This window comes from Planococcus citri, chromosome 1 (assembly GCF_950023065.1).
Source record: "Planococcus citri chromosome 1, ihPlaCitr1.1, whole genome shotgun sequence".
In the NCBI taxonomy this organism is placed as follows: Eukaryota; Metazoa; Arthropoda; class Insecta; order Hemiptera; family Pseudococcidae; genus Planococcus; species Planococcus citri.
In genome coordinates, this window is record NC_088677.1 from 52,256,558 (window position 1) to 52,275,147 (window position 18,590).

At 33.9% G+C, this 18,590-nt stretch overlaps 3 protein-coding genes across 6 annotated transcripts; 1 reads left to right on the top strand and 2 right to left on the bottom strand.

Annotated features, from left to right (window-relative positions):
* Window positions 1-11: 11 nt before the first annotated feature.
* On the bottom strand, window positions 12-4,246 carry Kap-alpha3 (karyopherin alpha3). Of its 2 annotated transcripts, none has more exons than XM_065346025.1 (11): window positions 3,968-4,246; window positions 3,489-3,588; window positions 3,210-3,414; window positions 2,971-3,131; window positions 2,662-2,888; window positions 2,474-2,593; window positions 2,211-2,345; window positions 1,931-2,035; window positions 1,587-1,821; window positions 1,415-1,506; window positions 12-1,341 (listed from the first exon to the last, which is right to left on the bottom strand). In XM_065346025.1, exons 1-11 carry the CDS (start codon window positions 4,034-4,036, stop codon window positions 1,252-1,254), a joined length of 1,539 nt encoding a protein of 512 aa, XP_065202097.1. In that variant the 5' UTR covers window positions 4,037-4,246; the 3' UTR covers window positions 12-1,251. The 2 variants fall into 2 exon arrangements, with proteins under 2 accessions (XP_065202097.1, XP_065202096.1); XM_065346024.1 differs by having other exon boundaries at window positions 2,468-2,593; window positions 3,968-4,245.
* A 191-nt stretch (window positions 4,247-4,437) lies between these two features.
* On the top strand, window positions 4,438-6,171 carry LOC135832649 (serine/arginine-rich splicing factor 4-like). The gene is made up of 5 exons (XM_065346036.1): window positions 4,438-4,846; window positions 4,924-5,009; window positions 5,084-5,595; window positions 5,677-5,918; window positions 5,994-6,171. Exons 1-5 carry the CDS (start codon window positions 4,781-4,783, stop codon window positions 6,078-6,080), a joined length of 993 nt encoding a protein of 330 aa, XP_065202108.1. The 5' UTR covers window positions 4,438-4,780; the 3' UTR covers window positions 6,081-6,171.
* A 46-nt stretch (window positions 6,172-6,217) lies between these two features.
* On the bottom strand, window positions 6,218-18,361 carry LOC135832647 (integral membrane protein 2A). Of its 3 annotated transcripts, none has more exons than XM_065346034.1 (8): window positions 18,120-18,361; window positions 17,642-17,842; window positions 16,015-16,143; window positions 15,161-15,223; window positions 8,257-8,439; window positions 7,779-7,893; window positions 7,162-7,308; window positions 6,218-6,628 (listed from the first exon to the last, which is right to left on the bottom strand). In XM_065346034.1, the coding sequence occupies exons 1-8, from the start codon at window positions 18,210-18,212 to the stop codon at window positions 6,573-6,575; spliced, it is 987 nt and encodes a 328-aa protein (XP_065202106.1). In that variant the 5' UTR covers window positions 18,213-18,361; the 3' UTR covers window positions 6,218-6,572. The 3 variants fall into 3 exon arrangements, with proteins under 3 accessions (XP_065202106.1, XP_065202104.1, XP_065202105.1); XM_065346032.1 differs by having other exon boundaries at window positions 6,218-6,706; window positions 18,120-18,360; XM_065346033.1 differs by lacking the exon at window positions 15,161-15,223 and having other exon boundaries at window positions 6,218-6,706; window positions 18,120-18,357.
* Between the last annotated feature and the right edge of the window lie 229 nt (window positions 18,362-18,590).

The following is an 18,590-nucleotide window of genomic DNA, read 5'->3' on the forward strand; positions in this document are numbered from 1 at the left end:
ACTCGTTGCAGTAGTCATGAAACATATATTATATTTATTTTACCGAATAATTCTTTTTAACAAATTAAAGAGGAATAATATTATAATAGATCTTAATAGAAGAGATGCAATGCATTCTATATGAAAATGGGCAGAAAAATAATATAACACATACATCTGGTCGTCTCCTAAACGTACATAAAAATAATCTCGATTAAATATTTACACTTAGGTGGCGACTCACTGATTCGAATGCGCATTTTTAGTTTTCCGCAACAACGAACAAAAATTAAAAAAGGTACACAGAAAAAGAGAAAAAAAGAAGAAAACTTTGCCGTAATTTTCCACGTTGAAACTTATAATACAAACAAAAAAAAAGATTTCCTTTCATCTTCGAATCCGAAATATACAACAATTGAATTTCTCATCAAAACACACATTAAAAAAAGAATGATCGGATAAAATTAAAGCCATTTTTACAAACGATAATACGATAAGCATCACCTCGTCGATGCTTATTACAAGACTAAAACGAGACGTTTCTATGTTCATCAAAACATACTCTACATTTTGGAAGATGATTTTAAGTAACACAATAGGAACAGCCATCACATAGTACTGTTGAAATTTCTTCTCAAACAATACCGAAAATAACACAATTAACTAATCGTTTATGCAAGTAAAAATAACTTATACAATACAGAGACAAAAATTTATAGTATGTACAGCAAGAATACGTTAATTTCATTTCGCTTCTTTGATAAAAATTCCATATCAATCGAGTAATAAAAAGAAACACACGAGCCGCCACACTATTATAGACGATATCTTTTATAGAAAAAAAAAACTAAGAATTTATCCGGAACTCTTCGTAAATAATATGTTCATTTTTATTCCAGATTCTTTCTACGATGTTTTAAATACAAATAAAACTTCGATACAAGCCATCGTACATCTAAATAAAACAGAAATTACGATACAAAATCGTAACGGTGTTAGCGTTTTTATTTCAAAAATTGTTAACCCTCGTTTTCAAGTCCCCTCGGTCCAAATAATGTACATTGATTAAATATGAATAGTTTTTCAGGGATTTCATTTCACGTGAAATAGATCAGATTTTGCGTAACATTTTCAACTCGTTAAAGCGTCGCTATGGGTATTGTTTTGAATAATACATATATTATAGAAAAAAAGGGGAGGTATTTTTCTTCGCGTCCTATAAAACATTGTGTCTTTAGGATAACGTTGCTGCCGCCTAGTTGATCAGATTTGTTAAAATTTGAAGACATCTGTTGGCATGGTACCATCCGGGTCAAATTGGAAAGATGTACCGTCAACAACAACGTCGTTATCAGCGCCACTCTGCAAAAAAGGTTATTAAAATCGTGTTTCTTGGGGGAAAAATTCGGATTAGTAATTTCGTAACGATTATTACCTCTTCTGAGAAGTATTGCTCGATAATTTCATAAGCCAACTTATAAATTTCAACGTTTTCGTGGCTTTGTAACGATTCTATTTTGTCTAGACCTGAACACGAGCATAGAAATATTCAACATTTCGATTACAAAACTGATACAAAAATAATCGATACCAAAATGTATACGTACCTCCGCATTCCTCGATAAGATTAGCTATCTGTTCCACTTGCCCCTGGGCCATTTTAAGTATGTTACTTAAGCCATCCAGAACGATTTGAATAACTTGCGAATCTTTGCAACTCAAAAGATGACATAATGGAGGGATAACGCCGTGTTCGATCAACGTCATTATTTGATCTCGATTACCACTTATTGTTAAATTACTGACAGCCCAAGCGGCTTCTTTCTGAGTTTGGAATTCGCCCTATAAAAAATGAAAATAAAAAAAATTGAATGAGAATTTGAGAAAATTTCAGATGATGGAAGCAACTCAACAATATTTGAGGCTACTTTTTGTAAAAATATTCACCCACCTTGGCTAAATTCAATATAATGGCGGGTAATAATCCAGCATCGATTACCGCTTGCACTTGTTGTTGATTACCAGCGGTTACATTAGATAAGAACCACACAGCTTCCTAAAATTCAAAATTAAATCAGTCAGTTTTCACAAATAATATTCATCTGCATACCCATTACCCATATCATTCAAAATTAGAACGAACTCCGCACTTCAACTAGATAGAATCAAAACATGAAACAGCTAATACTAGGGGAAAACATTTCGTAATATAATTCAAAAACCACTCTTACTTTGCAAATTTTTTCTTTAGAATGAGTAAGAAGACCAGGGAAATGGCTAAGGGCGTTACAATTCAATACAACTTGAGTTTGATCATCAGAACCAGTAACTATGTTGCCCGTAGCCCGAACAGCAGCTGTCTGCACCTATTTAAATCAAGTCACTTTTCAGCTAGATTCATTTCAAAGAGTTTTAAAAACGGAAAAACAAAAATAAAACGGAAAAAAGCCGTTGCAACGAAAAATCATCAAGCGGCATTCATGCTTACTTTAACCTCTTTATGTGAGAGTAATGGAACCAAAAGAGGTACGATCCCGCTGTCGATAACCATTTGGATCTGATCGTTACCTCCGTCCGTTAAATAGCTAAGAGCCCAAACAGTATCGACTAAAATCTGTAAATTTAAATCAATATCATTTCAAAGTACATACAATCGTGATGACGAAAGGACGAGGTAATTACGTTGACGTCGGTATGATGAATTAAAACTTTGAGAGCTGGTAATAATTCAGAGATGGTTTGCTTCGGAGGTGGAGGATCTTTACTCCGGCATAAATTAACAATAACCCATGTTACGTTACGCAAAAATGTAATTGGAATTTCTGGTCGTAAGAAAGCCAATAATCTTGGCACAACTCCTAGGCTTATTACGTAATCTCTCAGATCAGGTCCGTCCCCGATTATATTTCCTGAAAATCCAACATAAACGATCATTACGAATTTAGAAACGCTTCCAATTACTTCGACTCATTAAATACTTTACTACATTACCTAAAGCCCAGACCGCTTGTTCACAAACGTTTTGATGCGGCGAAACCAATAATTGCACGAAGAGCGGAACCGCTTGAGCTTCCACAACAGCGTGAGTTTGTTCTGTGGTACCACTAGCAATATTAGTTAATGCCCAGGCCGCCTCAAATTGTAATGTCGGACTGCAAAACATATCACAACAATGTAGACGTCGCATCTGATAAGTGTTATACTTCAGTAAATACTAAATAAATACATACTTTTCGTAGTTCTGTAAGCATTCAACCAGTACTGGTAAAATACCGCTTTTGATCAGAGCATCAATTGGAGGATTTCTATCGGCTGATAATATTTTACGAGCTGACTGCACAGCGTATAATTGAACATCGGTTTGGTTACTACGAGCTTCTTGAACCAAATGTTCCAAATCATGGGGCTCAAAGGGCCTCTCCGCATCATCATCTTCTGCGAAACGATATGTCACAATTATTCAAGATTAGTCATTGAATCTTACGTCAGATTCGGAAATATGTTAGTACCTGGTTCCACAGTAGGAACATTTCTTCTCTTTTGAAGAGTTTCATCCCTTTTGTTTTTTCTCAATTCGATTGTCACCTCATTTCGTCTTCTTCGCATTTCCTGCAATAAAACACGATATCAAAATGGCTGAGACAAAAAACGCCATTTTTCTACTTTTCAGCATAACCGTTGACAGCTCAACTGTTTACAACCCTGCTACCATATTACGCAATACATTTTCATTCCCAAGAAATAGACAATCAATGATCAAAAAGTAATCGACGTGTATGGCAATGATTATCAGCAACGAGTACGCACATATTTACCACGTTAATAGGTGTTAACGAACTATCAACTATCAACTTTCGAAACCATGTTGTTAGGCTCACAATGGGAAATGGCAATGTTTAAAATAAGTAGGGCAACACGATAAAAGTTAATATCTAATAAAAATAAGATTATATGAAGCAAATATAGAGTAGATTAACGCTTCACTTACATCTTCATCTTTTCCTTTATATTTGAAGACAGATATTCTGTTATGTTTCGTGTGCAAATCTGAATCCATTTTTGTGGGCACGAAAGTTACCAGCTGATTAGAACAAGTCACTAATAGGTAATTTAAGAATGCGGGCTATTCTATCAAAACTGGACCATTACATCACTCAGCGACATAACAGAAATTTATAAATTGAACTCAATTTAAAATATAATCGAGCGACATTACAACTACCACAATAACCAACTGTCTACAGCAACAAAAAATTACTGAAAAATAACCTTGATTACCGTTTCAGCGCGAAAAAGGAAAGAAAATGGACATCGATGAATTTTGAAAATTTTTGCGCATACGTTTTTACAATGCAACTTTTATTTCGATGCTGTACTTTGAACTTTACGTGAAATCCAAACGACTTTTTAAAGGAAAATTACCGCAGGGGTTCCCAATCTTTGTGAATTAAAAAATTATTGGAAACAAAAATTCGAAAAATCAAAATGACATCGGATGAAAAAAATGGAAAATCAAATTTTGAAAAAAAGGGAAAATTTTCAGCGGAAAACTGTACTGAAAGTATTGTTGAATATTTAATTGCTAATTTTACGCGAATTCATCTTGCTGAAGACGAGTTTAACAATTTTCTCATCGTAACGTAGTTCAAATTGAATTTAATTTCGAAAAAGCTTTACTTTGATAAGAGAACGTGTGTTGATAACAGATCTTTTTCCTATTTTGTTGTGCATTTCTTGTATTAATGGAACGATATTTTGTTCGTCCTTAATCACTAGTAACCATAACGTGATAATCTGAACGATGAGTAAATATTCCAGTGATTCTGACGACGATTACAGAGGGAAAAGTTCCCGGCGGAAACGACGAAGGAAAGCGAACTTCTGTTCAAAAATGTGTTTCAGGTTATATAATGACGATGTATTCATGTGATTTCTATGCTCAACAGGTCTGATTCTTCATCTTCAAGAGACAGTCATGTAAAAAGTTCCAAAAGACGATCTCGTAAATCGCGAAGTCATTCTCGAGACAGGTATAACACTACCTTTCATTTCGAACTACCTTTTCTAATTATTCCTTATTCGAGTTCATGAAATCTTTTTACAGTTACAGAACATCCTCCAAGAGTATTCACAAAGACAAACGTTCATCTTTAAAAGATAAAAGTCGTTCTCAACGTTCTAGGTCACCGTACCGAAACCGGTCTAGATCACGGCGTAGGTATAGGTCAACATCGAGGAGTCGGTCCAGATCTCGAGGATCTTCTAGCGGTTACTCTAAAAAGAAAAATTATTCTAAATCAAAACGACGGTACAAATCTCGTAGCAGATCTCATTCGCCTCATAGAAGATCAAGATCACGTTCCAGACGAAGATCGAGATCGAGATCCAAGTTAAGATCACACCGTTCCCGATCACGGTCCGGTAGCACATCTAAACGAACCAAACGTCCTTCCAATGATGAAAATGGGCGTGGGACATCTTCTAGTTCAAATGATTGTATCGCTGTTGATTGTAAACCTTTACAAGAATTGCATAGACGAATATCGCAAAAACCCTTAAGACCAGAGAATAATTTCAGTCTCGATAATAACCCTAAATTAATCACTATTCCTTCTGGTGTGTAAACTATTTTTGGCTTTTTTGTACTTCGTTTTACAAAACTACGATATTTTAATTATTTTATGCGCATAATTTCAGATGATCCAGTCGTGAAACAAGAACAATTAGATGACATAAATGCTACTTCATTTACTCCTAAAACGTTCAAATCTAGTAAATCATCAAATCTCGATCGACCAGATACAAAACCGTTGCCGTCATCGCTAAAATTGGAAAATGAGTTGAATAATTTAGCAATTACCAATTTCAGCGAACAGATGGTAAAATCGAATAATTTCAGCGACGTAAAACGTATAAATGAGACTGTTTTTCACGATAGTGTAAGTATCCATTTCCATCTCGAAAGCTTCCTTATTGTTTAAAATGTTTTCACGAAAATGCTTTCCTTGTCACAGATTGCCTTCAATGATGACGAACAGAAAATCCGAGAGTGGGTGAAAAAATTATTAGTACTACGACAAAAGCATCTCAACGGTCATTAAAAATAGTAAAATTGAATCCACTGTCCACTTGTAAATAATTTTGTACAAGACGATATTTCTAATAAATTAATTCTTGAATTTTCGTTATCAATAGACGTCTCGTGAATGAATAAAAAAAAAGGGAGAATAAAACACAATTGTTAACTTAAAATTTACATTTAATTAGTTAGTTAAACAAATGGAATGGATAAATAAAATAGAATACTACACTGATATACATTAAAAATATTAATAAAATAGATACAACACACTCAATGCGGCATAAAAACGACAAAAATACTCAACGAAAGCGACTAAAAATGATTGATAATAAAAACGCTCGCCTAGATTCCAACAGGTAAATGATACAATTACAAATTGAGTGAAACTATTATAAAAAATAACAAAAAAATATATTAAATGACTAATAATATTAAAAGTAAACATAATCATCATTATTATTCAACAACGATCCGTTGTCCAACAAAAAATAATATCCGTCATTGTGCCGGCTTACGCCATCGCAACCGCTTCAGGTGCCGCAGCTACTACGTTACTTGGTGGAATACCTTCAATATCAAATTCGACTAATTTATCTCCGATGAAAAATTTAAAAGAACTAGAATCCGATACGCTACGTTTTACCACTGTAAACAAAACACATGAAAAATTATTAAAAAGACGCGTAAAATGATTAAAAGCGATTCCACCAAAGCCGCAAATCAAACTCAGTCCCAATATGCACATAAAAATCCCAGTTTCATTAAATGACTCCGTTGAGATGTATTTAATTAATCGTTCCGAGTAGTAGACGTAGACGCAACACACAAATTGAAAAGATACCACCAAATAAGTAGGTAAATGAAGTACTTACGAAAAATTTTTTTTTTTTAATTTTCAACCAAAATACCAATCTAGACTAGTACGTTAGGTGCCGTACAAAATGAAAAAAATTGAAAAATTGAATCAGTAAATTGAAATAGGTCTCCTTAGGCTAAGATTAGTTGGTATTTTATTTTTTAAATCTCGACTGTTTTAGTCAAATCGATGCATCTGTATTTCTGGTAAAACAATGTATCGAAAAACGATCACTCAAACTTACCGCCTCCGACGAATTTTTCTAATTTGTAGGATGTGAAGCCGTAACATTCCTTAGCGATGTAGATTCCGTATGATTCTAAATCATCAATGGCCGGTTGCACAACTTGCATTTCGCGGCGTACTCGTTCCGTATCAATCGAGTAATATCCTGCAATTAAGTCGAGAAAAATATTAGGTACGTGAATTTCAATTAATATCGTGATGAAAGTAAACTAAAAAGTTCTGCTACGTTTTCGTCGAAAATCGTCAAAAGTGATAGTTCTCGATGAAGACTACACTTTGTTTACATTCCTACTCGGTAGAGCTCATTTCACTAGCTGTCAGCTGAGTCAGCTTTTTCAATAGGTCGATGCCTATTTTGAATTATAAGATCGAAAAGGCAAATTCTCAAATTATTCAAAAATAAAAACGTGTTTCATAATTCATACAATTTTTGTTTTTAAAGTTATCACTCAGCATATTGAATGGAAATCAGTAATCACACTAAACAAAAAACAATTTATGGTAGAATAGGGGAGCGTAGGTTTGAGTGTTGATCAAGTATTTCCTCATCAATTCAATATCATAATTCAAATTTTAATTAGATAAATCGATCGGCAAATCATCGATAATACTCACCATCTTGCATTTTGAACAATAAATCGTACAGCGATTTCGGAGGAAGAATTACGCTGCGGTCCAAAGGCATAACGAAGCATCGTTTGTTTTTCTCGTCAACGATGGCGGTATAATTCTGCGGGAAAAAAGAAGAAACAACCGTATAACAGCCAGGAAATCCGATTATTACATTTAATCGAAGGCGATAATAATGTTCTAGTCATCGCAGATGACGGACACAAATTTAAAAAAATACCCCAGAGCCAGAGGAAATGCATAATGAATTCGTCAGTAGTATACATACAACGAACATTTCGGCAATAAATGAATTTAACGCGTATCAGTCAATTTCATACGCATTTAGTCACATATGATAGATGTGATTAAACGGTACCGCAATTCATGATGCGAATTTACACGAAGAATACATACATAGGGAGAGAAATGTAGAGACTGAAGATGTGGAAAAAAAATACTATATAAAATTTTCTCTAAATACCGAATAAAAGTCGTGAATGAATCGGCTAGCTTCACCCGACGGTACGTTGATCTTTTCATATCGATCGTTACTCAAATCTAATTCGAATTCTTCTTTGATGTTGATTTCATTAGGACGGTCGATGGATTCATCTTTCATTTCCTGAGAGGCGACATCGTTGCTTCCAAAATGCGACAATATTTCCTGTAAACAATACGAAGATATTCGAGTAAAATCCAAGTTGGTAGTCGATTTTACGAGTATTATAGGTTTAACACGGTTATTAACAAGTGGCGAACATGTATACAAAACAATTGACCCATAAACCATTAATAATCGATGCGGCGATAAATTTTTCCTATTTTATTATTTCTCGCTGCCTTCGAGAACCGATGCAATAAGCCTATACCTATAATATACTGAGATTTCCGCGATATTTTCCCAATATAATAGGTACAGCTATATTCATGAGACACAGGGAGTATTACGTGTATGAAAATTATTTAGGTTTTGTACCGATAGTTATACTTATTGAGTAGATGGCAGAGCTGGGCAGTGGGCAGGTTGTAGAAGAAAATATACATTCTTATTAAACAAAAATTACTAAAATTACGCTAAAAATTTGACATACTAGTAGAGTTACGTCGCTCGCGACTCGCGACAGTCGTATGATATAATAATCGTCGATTATTTCAACAACAGTGTACGATATTTAACCTCATTTTTATAATGTCTTCAAGTTGAACAGTCTAATGGAATAGTAAACCTGGGCGACGCGTATTGTAGATTATTTCAAACCTATTTATTAACATTGAATGAAAGGAATAAATTATGTACCTAGCTACTATGTAGAGCTGTTTATCATAAATTGGAAGTCTTGGATCCTTTGAATCGAATGGTCTACATCAGGATGGACTACAAAAAAAATTTTTGGAGAATTTTGATCAAATTCAGCAGAAATCTTCGTTTTGAGTTGAAAGTTACTCAGAAAATTTTATAGCTCTGCAGGTGTCTCTGGAGGGGTGATGTATGTAGGCATTGTAGGCCCTCAAAGAGAGGGCGTTTTTGAAAAAATCGTAGTTTATTCGCTCTAGCCCTTATCCAACTCGTTTTGAGGAAAATGGCCCAATCCCTAATGAAAGTACCTATTTTGAGATTCTGCGTCGATCTATGCTATTGTCGTCAAAATTCAAGATCACTTTTAAAGTTCTATTGAGCGGTTTAAAATTAGTAGATTCTTTACAAATATTTCGCATCAATTATGCCAAAATATCGAAAGAAATAAAGATATCATTTCTGAAACTGGAGAGATATTCCGGGACTCAGAGGTGCTAATTCGTTTGGGAATATCATTGCCTATTTGAAAAAACCTAAAAGATTAATTCATAAGTTTTCGGCTATTTTTCTCGATTTTTTAAAATTGGCAGTAAAATGACCAAAAGAATGTTCAAAACATTAAATTACTCAAAAATAAGCGACGATTGGCAAATTCTCAACCTCTCATGAGGGGTTGAGAACCCTAAACGTGGTCTTGGATTTTTACAACAATAGTATTCGACGCAGAATTTGAAATACTCAACGACTTTGGGTGGTATAAGTAGGTACCTACAACCTACTTATTATGTCATCTGTACATAAGTTCAAAGTAAAGAAATCTGTTTTTGACCGGAATCATGGATTTGGCCAATGATGATATCAGTCGGTCAAGAATCAAACACACATCATTCGGCCAAAATTTTAGCTTCCAAAGTTAGTATGATAGGGAAATGCAGCAGTTTCTCCATTTTCAGGTTCGTACTCATATTTTCAACCAAAAAAAGAGAAGTAACCAAAAAAGTTACAAAACACGAGCAAAATATTTTAATATAGAAAAAAATCGAAAAAACAATTCGTTTGAATTTCATGGAAACAAAATTACAAAATGAAACATTCCAATTAAAATCAATAATGAAACTCAATCGAAACGCTGACAGTTTCAGCAAATACTCAGATACTTACTCGTCTGAAAAAAATTGGACTGAATCGCAATTTTTAGGTATAAATGCGATAATTTTGAGCAATTTTTTTACAAAAAGAAGTGAAACTGTGGAGCAATTTTTGAAAAAAAGCGATATCTTTCGGAATTTTTTGCAAAAACTGAGATAGTTTTCAGACATTTTCTGCAAGAAGCGAGATTTTTTGACAGATTTGACGAATCAAAATTTCAACAAAACGTAGGAGTAGGAATTCTAGCAATTTCTATAGAAAAAGTGAATTTTCTGATAATTGAAGACGTCATAGCAAAAAGGACATATGTGAAAAGTTGTATTTTGAGAAAAAGCTGTGTGAAAGTTGGTGCGCTTGTGAAGAGTGTACCATATTCAGTAAAATTATAGTACAGGGATTGTACTATAATTTTACTGAATGCAGTACACTCTTCACAAGCACACAAACTTTCAAACAGCTCTTTCTCAAAGTACAACTTTTTCACATACTTATGTCCTTTTTGTTATGACGTCTTCAATTGTTTTGTTTTAGTAAAGTAAAATAAAAATTGTCAAGTCATTTTTGATAAAAGAGCAAGAATTTTTAGTACTTTGGTTATTCACTTGCTGATCATCACCTACCGACTCCCCCCTCCCCCTTCTTTAAGCAGCAGGAACAAGATTTGGAAAAATTACATTTTTGGATTTCGACGAGTTTATTTTTTCAAACTTTCTATAGGAAGGAACTCGCACATTTACCCTTTGGAAGCTCTCTTATGAGGGATCGTTTGACAACACTAGTTGGGTAGTTCCTCAAAACCAAAAAGGACAAAAAAAACACTAAGAAACACTAATTCATTATTTTATTTTTTTTGAAGATCTATGAATCTGTCACTTTTCTCTTGGAAGACCAACATGCGGACCCTTGAAAAAGTACGAGCACAGGGAAAATCATCCTTTTTTCCTCTCTCCAAAAATCTAAACAAAATTTTACCTTAAAAAGGTGTAAGTAGTTCAGTAAGGTACATCATACAATCACAGTCAATTTTCCTGCATCTTTTTCCTAACCTACATAGGAGGAAAATCTGCAGCACTTGCAATGCTGAAACGTCATAGAAAATCGCATCTATGCGGTGCATAAAAATTATAAATAAGATAGTCGTATGGCTCGCTGTACAGTGTACCTCTACCTACATCCATATATCATAATATATCCATTCGCATCTGCCGAGTTCTACACCTCGTTTATTTATTCAGCGGTTGTAACAACAGTGACAATCACCAAGGGCAAATGGGAAATTATCAAAAATTACTACCACGATAACGGGTACGGTACGGTATGCATAGTTTTTCAATGTCGCACCATTTTATAAAGCTTTACATCGAATCAAAGCTGTACCCATTTGTTCGTCCCTGTTTTGTATTTTAACGTAGGTTTAGGTAGCCTAGTACGGTCGCGGTACATCGCAAACGAAAATCCACCTTTGACTGCGAGGCCAATAAACTTTGAAAAGCTCGCATCTCTCTTATACATGTATATGATAAATTACTTGTACTTGCAGTGCGAAAAGCAAACGCCACGATTTACGTAAAATGTGCACATAAATTACAACATTCGAAGCAATATAAACCCTGTGATGGGCAACTTCTAGAATTATTAGCACATAATTGTCGTCATATTACTTCGTATCCACGCTACGTTGACATTCGTCTACGAGCATAGCACTTTATTATCGCTGGCATAAACCATTTAGCGATTATTCGCCACAATTTAGAGCGAGGTGACTGAAAATTTAACTCCAACCACACGACAGAGGAAAAAACCGTCAAGCAAACGTAGGTAGTACATAATACGTATATTATGCATTGAGAAGCTCATCGTAGGAGGTCTCGATGGATAAATTTGAGTCAACGTTACCTGAACAGTGTACCTATACATGTGTAAATAAATAATACCTGCAAAGGTGCACGTACGCAGTCTAAGTCTACACGACTGATGACTAAAACCCTCAAAACAATAAATAATCGCAAGCATTTGCCTATACGGTCTAGGCCTATGTCGTAAAACGTGAAAATATACAACGATACGATAAACACACGTCGATAAGCAGACAATACCATTCTCTTCAAAACTACATGGTTTCGAAGAATATTTGTTCATTTGAAGATTTTACAAAAACTTTCGACTACGAACTATGTAAGATCCTTCCACGTTGAATGTTTTGCTTTCTTTTCATCCTATTACTCCTACGTACATCCATCAATTCGAACAACTACATTTTGTGAAATAAAATACCCAAAAACGTGGAATTTATAACGTAAAAAAACTACGTATAAGAGCAAAAATGGAAAAATTGGCTGTGCCATTAAGCAAAGCTGATTTCAAACTCTCGCATGAGTTTTTCACCTCAACTAGAAATTACGAAAAAAAAGCTTATCAACCAAATTAATAATTTAAGGAAATCCTCTTTTTGGGTTGAAAATTGACAGACAACGACATTAAAACAAATAGAATCAGCAACACTATAGAAAGTTTTTTCCTCTAGAGTTCTCACGTCTATACTATCGTTTCTGTATAATCTACAAGAAAATTCAGGGTGAATTTTCAATTTGGAGGGGAAAGAGCTCGTTTTCTACCGAGAGTTGAGGCAAATGTAAGACAATAAAATGTCAAATTTACTTTCATCCTCTTTCCATCGAACCAGAAAACATGTCGAAGTTTATTATTGAACCAGCATCTAGCAGCTATTTTTAAAACCATGAAACTACTTTAGTATTTTAGGTCGATAATCAGATTAGGCAATGGAAAATAATGCGGGCGTATTGAAAAATCTTTCATTTCAACCCCTGTAATATCGTCAATTGCAATATTGTTCGTTATAAAATAAAGCAGTGCTTTGTGTCTAGTCTAGATGGGCATGGAGGATATCGCGAGAAATCAAAGATTTTCAAATTACCTGATACCTACCACATTTTCATTCAAGGGTGAAGATTGAATAGTTATATCGCCACACCCTTTCCCTTGCCCCTATACACAACACACGCATCATTCTAGACTAAGTTAAGTTTTCTTTAAATTCAACTTCTCGAGAATTCAAATTTCAAAATAAAATGTTACAAGAAACTTCGCATCAAAAGGTTGATAGCAAAGCTAAAACTTTCATCTATAATTTCGATATAATACGACGGTATACTATGCTATGCCCCCTCCCCCAATATCAATCTTAATTTTGACTTGATTTTTACATCACTCCGAAAACAGTAACAACAAGAATGAAAAATCACTTCAGATTATTTTTTGGAAGACAGGGTGTCTAACAAAATTTTTAAATGAAAAGACAGGCCTTTAGCAAGACTTTGAGCAAGGCATTTTTTTAAAAAACACCTGAGATTTCTTAAGAGAGTGAAGTGCGGGGTAGGCGAGGCAACATTATATATCTAATTTTTTCGCTTTTCTAGTGCCTTCAAACATCTCAAGATTTCCTTCAACATAACAAAAATTTTGTTTTGAGAAGTAAAAAACAAGTTTTTTCATGCAGGGAAGAGTTTATTTCTCAGATTCAAATTTTAAACAATTCTTAAATTTTAAGTAAGAATGTGTGATTCAAGTTCTAAAAATGTCGACAAAATGAACCCTTTCCTACGAAATTCTTTTAAAATCCTAGAAAAAGGCGAAATTAATTTGATAATTTGAAGTCTGATTGAAAAAGGCAGGATTTTTTGATGAAAAGTGAAAAAAGCAGGACAACCGCAGGACTTGCAGGATCGTTAGACACATTGGAAGAAGAATGGAAAGGGGGTAAATACCTGATATAGAAGCATTTTTAATATGAATCTTCTTAAATTAATTTAGAAGAATTTTCCAACAACCTCAAAATTTTACATCCCATCCCCAACTTTCCAGAAAAATCAAGCAACATCCGCCGTCATTCTCTCCCCCCCCCAATAGTTCGTCACCATTCCAACGAATTTCAGGTAACGGCACGTAGAATATGTTAATTCACTGACAGCTTGATGTCAATTTTGGACCAATGTACCTACTTTTGAATTCTATTTTTATTGAATCAGCATTCTGTAAATCCCTATTCCCTATAGGTTGTCATACTTTTACTAATAATACTTGGTAATTGTCAAATTTTAAAAAATCCGCCAAAAATCAATTCGAGAAGCTGAAATTTAATTTTGGCGGATGAGGAAGATGGAGGGGGAGGAGAGGGTTGAAGAAATTTTCCAAGTTGAATTTTTCATCAAACTTTAACAATATGATATACTTAGGGAAAGAGATGCCAATTCATGCCAGGTAGAGAAAGAGATGAAACTTTATCATTAATTCATTACCTATACATACATGAGATTTTTGAACACAACATACTAGCAATCTGGCATTAAGCAAGCACATCGAATTAAGGATGCCATTAATGTAAACGGTTGGTCTAGGCATGACATTTAAAATTATCATTATACCAAAAAAAAAACACCAGAAATCCTCACAATAATGAAAAAATTGACATCACTTAATTTTAATTCCAACTATGAATGCACGTCACGTTAAAGCAAAAATAATCCCAAATAAGCACTTTCAAATCCTACCAACTTGTTTGCAAAAAATAGGTAGGTATAGGTATCTACATATTTTGCAATATCTCGAAATTTTTCTACAATCAGGTATATTTTGAGTCTCAAGTACATACATAGACACAATTTTTTGCGACGGTCTCCCATCCGGATCCGCAAAAAGTGTGTATTGTTTGCTCGTGTAAAACTTTCACAATACGCGACATAAAATATATGAAGAATATTCGAGGCTTTATTATTTAAGTTGCACGCCTGCCAAATTCCCAATTCCCAATAAAGGCAATACAAACAAAAGTTAATACAAAGACAGCGTATCATGGAGAAAAGAGATTAGACCCAGATGGACAGTCGGACACCCTGCTTATCATTTACCCAGGTGTACTCACTTTTTCTTTTTCGTTTATCTTTTCCTTCACTTGTTTAATTTTATTAATAGTTTCCACGATGTCCTGTAAAATTCATCAGTGAAACGTGTAGTGGTACGAAAATATAGATCACCTTCCGTCATTGAGAGAGATTAATTTTAAACACAATAATTCTAGAATTAGAAAGTATATCTGGATACCGAATCCGAGTGTTTCCAACTCAAAGATGACCCTGTTGATTCTTATTAAATCTACCAGACTTTAAATGATCCTTTGCTTTTAAATTTAATCCAAGCCTACTCTCACCCCAACTGCTGATTTCTTTTCCCCAAAAAGCCAATTCTGAAAAGTGTCTCAATTCATTGATCCAGCATTCTTTCCTACGCAAATAAACGCCCCACTTCTTTTTTTGTCTCTACTTATTCATCAACTCATTAATGTACAAATGAAGCCATTTATTGTCTTTCATCTCGTCTTTTATTTTATCAAACTGTTTATTTTTAAGCACACAGCAAAAAAATTTATCTTCAACTCAATACCATTATCATTAAGAGCGATAATGGTGGTAAGTTCAGCGTACACATAAATTCGACGTATGCAATAATAATTCGGGCTTTCAGTGTTCCTTCATCATCATCAACACTCGAAACACTTACTCTTCTTAGCAGCTTATTATTTTTACATGCATACCTACTACCTAATAGGTATTCAATTGTGCGTTAATTTTACCTACCATTTCGTGTTTCGTAAACTAATAATCAAAAATGATTAATTCTCAACGCTGATAAGATAAAAATACTAACGTATATTGCCACTAGTGCTAAAAAGACCTCGGCAAAACACCTTTGCCGAATTTCATTTTCATTTAAACTTACCGAGAATATGCCTTGTTCTACATTTTCTTGCGATTTTTCGAATCTAACGGGAATCTTGTTGTTTTCATAAGCCATAGCAGTAGGATTTTCATTGAACGAGACCGTACCCCAAGTTCGATAGGGTTGTTGCTGTACAAAAATAAAAATCAACAATATAGTACCTAAAAAAAGCTACGAACTCGTAAAATAATTATAGCGGCGTGAAAATTTCAATAACTGAAATAATTATACTTTTTGGGCAACAAAAACGTTGTACTTTACAAGGTCAAATTAAACAATGCTAATAATCTGAGATGCGTAACGTTCCAAGTATTATGAAAAAAATTTCAAACGATTTTTCTCCCATGATAATGATTTTATTTATTTTGAAAAATTAATCTCGATTAATGTCACGTTCGCAAAATCCTGTTAATTGTTTGTATCGTTCGGTTTATCGCTCTACGCTCTGTCTCCAATCTCCATGTAGGTATTACGAAATGTACACATGGTATATGAAAAATCACGTATGTAAGTTTTATAATAGGCTGGAATGTATGTGTATTACATGGTGTGTTTTAAAAGGTACAATGTACCCATTACGATTGATCTTTTATTCCATCGACCTTTCCCATTGTTGTAAATGAATCAGCTGCTAACAATTTACAAACGTTGACCTCGATGGAATTTTTTTCTCCCTAAAAAGTTATTATTTTGCTCTCTGAAAGGATCGAGCTTAATAATATCAACGAATTAACTTTCAGAAAATATGCATACGAGGCAGAATATTGACATGGTCGACAATGCATTCAAGTAGCAAAAGATCTCGCCAAAGATATGATTCATTATTTTATTATCTCATTTCTTAACAGCGATCGAGTGGTAAATAATGAATTTAAGGTCCAGGACAATTTTTTTCCAAATTGTTTTGTATTTCGACGTTTACGATAATCTTATCGATTAGAATTTCGCATAGATACGGACTGTAATTTTGCACTCGAAATGTGACTAATAAAGTTAAGAACTATGTACCATCGTATTTCATGCAAGACAGCTGAACAAACTCTAAAAATATGTGCAGGTAATGACGTCATTTGAACAATTTACATTATCATTGTGTTTACAGTATCGAGATGAAATTTCGATAGGTATTAGGTAACGCTATCTAAAACTTGGTCCTTTTCAACAAAAAAATTTACGCATTCATTCATATTTTATAGATCGATAATTTCAACCGAGAAAAAAAAGAAAAATTCAGCGATTTTGATAAGGCAAATAATTTTATAAATATCAAAAACTCGAACACAGTTGACTTGCTCATGTACCTACGCAATAGACGCTTTGTTTCATTATTGAATAAATCGATGAATAAAACAATGGGCATTTTGTAACTGATTTCAAATTTTACTCTAGCTGCAAATTTTCCATGAAAAATTCCGTTTTTTTTCTACTAGGTTCACAATGAAAACGAAGGTCATGATGAATTTTTGCACAGGTGCACCTGTTCGTAACTTTGAAAGACATGGTACGAATAATCGCGAACAATGATGACTAATACTTCAGTACGAGGAATTTTCACGCATAATAGTATGGAATTTCTTCGCAAATGGAAGTATAACTTTAATAAAAGTGATAATGCAACGATATTTACCTCACTTCCGACAAGATATCTGTATTGCTCGTATAAATATTCAGTGCCGAAGATACCCAACAAACTCGTAGTTATTAATAAAACCAGCATCAAGATGAACATCAAACTGTAGTAAGGTCTCACACGAGCTGATATGATGTATCTCTGGTTTTGTGGCGGAGGTACCGGATAACCACCAGATTCAAGATCTGCTTTCTTGGCCTGTGTAAAATAGATACAACATGTAAATTATAACAAATAAATATATTCTCGAATGAAACACATCAAGTATAAAGTAATGGATTCATCAACGTGTGGCTTAACGATGACCTATATTAGGAATGAATGTGATCGTATTGAACCCTTTGGGTAAATTTCAAATTATGATATAAATGCATGTAAAGATGATGAGAGGAAACATATACAAATTTATAAAATACCTAAACCGTTATAATTGGTGAAAAGAGTTTAATTATTAATGAAATATTGAATAATTTACCTCATCATTAGGCTCGACGACGATATTATCTACCAGAGGTTCTTCCAAATTATCGGATTTTTTCTCTCCTAAAGCTTTCGTTATGACAGTCATTATGACCGAAAAATTAACTTTCAATACCAGAAACAAATTATAAATAAACGCAATTAACTAACAATTCGATACGACTCGATAATTCTACAACGAATGAAATGAATGTTTTTATTTTTTCTACGCTTCACTTTCCTTGAAAAGATACGTAATCAGCTGTTTACAACAAAGAACGACGACTAGTTCAGACTAAGGAACTAAATACCAGGTATGGAAATACGCCATTTTTGGTTATAGATTTCGTAGTTTTGACGGTGATGTGATTTTTTCATTTCAGTCTTATAATGAAATTGAATCAAAAAAATGGTGGGAAAATGTTTATTTTGTGTATTAAAATGAATATGAAGTAAAAAAATAACGTAAATTGGTGGTATTATTTAT